The 3026-nt window shown below is 35.8% G+C and overlaps 1 protein-coding gene and 1 long non-coding RNA gene across 2 annotated transcripts; both read left to right on the top strand.

Moving 5' to 3' along the window:
• Nucleotides 136-1794, top strand: LOC104738596 (protein transport Sec1a-like; the record flags this gene model as incomplete). Its single annotated transcript, XM_010458747.2, is given in 7 exon segments — nucleotides 136-491; nucleotides 600-655; nucleotides 790-871; nucleotides 1235-1313; nucleotides 1386-1436; nucleotides 1535-1631; nucleotides 1762-1794. Coding segments are annotated over 7 exon segments (477 nt in total), but the record flags the coding sequence as incomplete, so codon positions are not given.
• On the top strand, nucleotides 1884-2503 carry LOC104738595. Its single transcript, XR_759795.1, has 2 exons — nucleotides 1884-1975; nucleotides 2082-2503. It is a non-coding gene; the product is annotated as an uncharacterized LOC104738595 (long non-coding RNA).

The following is a 3026-nucleotide window of genomic DNA, read 5'->3' as shown; positions in this document are numbered from 1 at the left end:
AATAAAAAGGAAATCTGATTAATGGGCTCATTAAGCCCACTGATAAATGATAATACCCCAAATGTAGGCCCTTTTAAAGCCCATTAAAGAAGGAAAGCTGCTGCTCCAATAAAAGGATCAAAGTTTCGTTGAAGGGAAGGGATGCTGCTGTAACTGTTGCTGCTAATTTAACAATGGAGAAATTTGGGGAAGCGACTAATAATAGAGTGAGTGCTTTGGTTTCGGTTGGTTGTCCCAAATTATATGCTGAGCCATACAAAAAAACAATTTTTGCTCTCTATGATGATGGAAGAAAATGAAATCACGCACTGCGTGTCTCTGTCTCATTCATCTTCTACTGCTGGCTGAGAGAATTCCTATTCCTACTACTACGTTACTCTGTTTTTGATTGATTAACCAGAGCAATTCAATTATGTCCTTCTCCGATTCAGAGACATCATCCTCTCATGGCGCAGATTCCTACAAGTTCTTTCGTCAGATCAGCCGCGATCGTACGTTCACTTTCTTCGACTCCTTCCTTCCTTTTATTTTCTTCTTTTTTTCTTGGTGAGAATATTTTAGGCTAAAATTATTATTTATAAATGGGTGTGTGGTTTCAGGATTGCTACACGAAATGCTTGGATCTACCAAAACTGGGGACTCTAAAGCTTGGAAGGTCTCTCTCTCTTATACCCTTGTTTGTTTTTTTTTTGATACACACACACATATATATATATATATATATATGAAATGATGATTTTGAAATACTAACTAAGGAAGGAGAGGGGTTTGGTTGTGTCGGTGCTGCAGATACTAATAATGGATAGAGTTACGGTCAAAGTAATGTCTCAGTCTTGCAAGATGGCAGATATCACTGATCAAGGCATTTCCTGTAATATATATATATATACCAAATCCCTTCTCCTTTTTTTGTTTTTTTTTTTCCTTTATTGATTGATTACTTAGAGCATCATTAATCGAGAACGACTCAACGTTTCTCAAAAAAACCAAAAAAAATATTTTTTTTATAAATTATTATTATTTATTTATTTCCTCATTGCTGTTTCACTTAACAAGTGACACATGTCACACTTGTTCTGAGAATCGATTCTCAAGTGACTTGGGAAAGAAACGATTCCTTTCTTTTTTTCCTTCTCTCTCTTCCTTTTATTATTTTCTAATAAGAGTATCTGAGAGAGTTACTCCCAGTAATCATGGTCTTACTAACTTACTACTACTTCTCATCCTCCATCAGTGGTTGAAGAACTTTTTAAGAGAAGGGAACCAATGCCTGGCATGGACGCCATCTACTTTATGCAACCTTCCAAAGAGAAGTAACATACATTTTCCCCCTCTCATTCTGATTTATACATCTCTTTGACTCATCTTCCCCCGCTCTCTTGCAGCATTGTTATGTTTCTTTCCGACATGTCTGGCAGGGAGCCCTTGTACAGGAAGTAACAACAACAACAACATTCCTTTTTCCATCATCTTTTCTTCAACCAATTAATATATGTATATATATATCAATGTGATTTCTCTCTGTTTTCTTCAGGGCATTTATATTTTTCAGCTCCTCTATCCCCAAGGAATTGGTCAATCACATCAAAAGTGATTCAAGCGTGTTACCCCGCATTGGTGCATTAAGAGAGGTCACTAACAGATCCTATCCTATATATCATGATCATCCCTTCCTTCTTCCCTTTATTACTCCATGTACAGTACGTACCCCTAACATTTTCTTCTGCGCTCATCTTAATATTTTACTACTTCAATTTTCAGATGAACATGGAGTATTTCCCCATAGATAATCAGGTACGTACGTACTTTTCTTTACGCATAACCAAATTATGTTGCATTTCCTGAAGCTGCAAAAGTAGGCTACAGTTNTAAACTTTTTTGACAGCTCCGAGTTTGCCACAAGTTGACAAGCAGTTTGAGGAGAGAAGTGGTACTAGGCTCCACTAGTTTCGACGATCCCCCACAGTACATCACGGTAACACAAATATATAAACCCCATATCCCTTTTAACAATTGATGGTTGGCTAAAGGCAAAAATCATATCTAAAAGATTCTTCCAACTGTTTAAAATGTGGTCGCAGAAGCTGAAATTGCTGTCGGAAAAAGACATAGCAGGGGCTCCTGCTCAGCCCTTCAAACCACAATACTGGTGAATTTGACACGGCTTGCGTCTCAAAATGTTTTTAGTTGAAGACAAAAAAAAAAAAAAAAAGAAAGAAGAAAAGAAGCTAATATTGTTGCAATTGGAAGAAGAGTGGATAAGCAAACCAGCATATATATACACTTGTCCAGAGACAAGACTTGGGATCAGGTGAGTAGATACGTCAAGGAGAAGACTTTTTTTTGTTTTGTTATTGCATCTCTTTGAACCCCCCAAAGCCTCACCTTTTGCTTATTTTCTTTATTTTTTATTCTTCATTTCGATCCCCCTGTTATGACGACTTAATGGAAAAGATTGAAAAGAAGCTAGCTTCTAGTAATTTGTTTTAAACCTTTTTGGCTATTTATTGATTCAGTTCTGCTGTTAGTTATTTTTCAGTATCGATTTATATATATAGCTATCGTTGAGTTGGGAAAAGATTTGTCATAGTTTAATTCATTTAAAGCATCAGTAAGGATCATACAACATATATAAACCTCGAGATTTTTTTGGACAACAAAATAAAAAAATAATAAAAAAAAAGCAAAACATATGATAGAGCCGAAACTAATAAAAATCATTATCGATATAAATTGAGTGAATTTTTAAGAATCAGCTAAACCAAGGCTCTTCAGAGACATTATATTCTCGATGTGATTGGGAAAATAGTCATAGTTAAACATCTCCTTGAAGCCCGGACTCCCATAGTCATCACAGTAAGACCACTTGTGGTTAATTTCTTGGTAAGCAACTTGTCTTGTGCTGTTACTTTTGAGATCATGATACAAAGCACAAAACGGTTTCTTTTTATTTTTAGGCATATAAATAACTTCATGCGCATGAGTGACACCACTAAAATAGTGTTTGGAGGAGTGAATCATTTGAT

The sequence above is a fragment of the Camelina sativa genome, chromosome 14 (assembly GCF_000633955.1).
Source record: "Camelina sativa cultivar DH55 chromosome 14, Cs, whole genome shotgun sequence".
Classification (NCBI taxonomy): domain Eukaryota; kingdom Viridiplantae; phylum Streptophyta; class Magnoliopsida; order Brassicales; family Brassicaceae; genus Camelina; species Camelina sativa.
The sequence above is the reverse complement of the archived record's forward strand: the minus strand, read 5'-3'. Positions and strand labels throughout refer to the sequence as shown.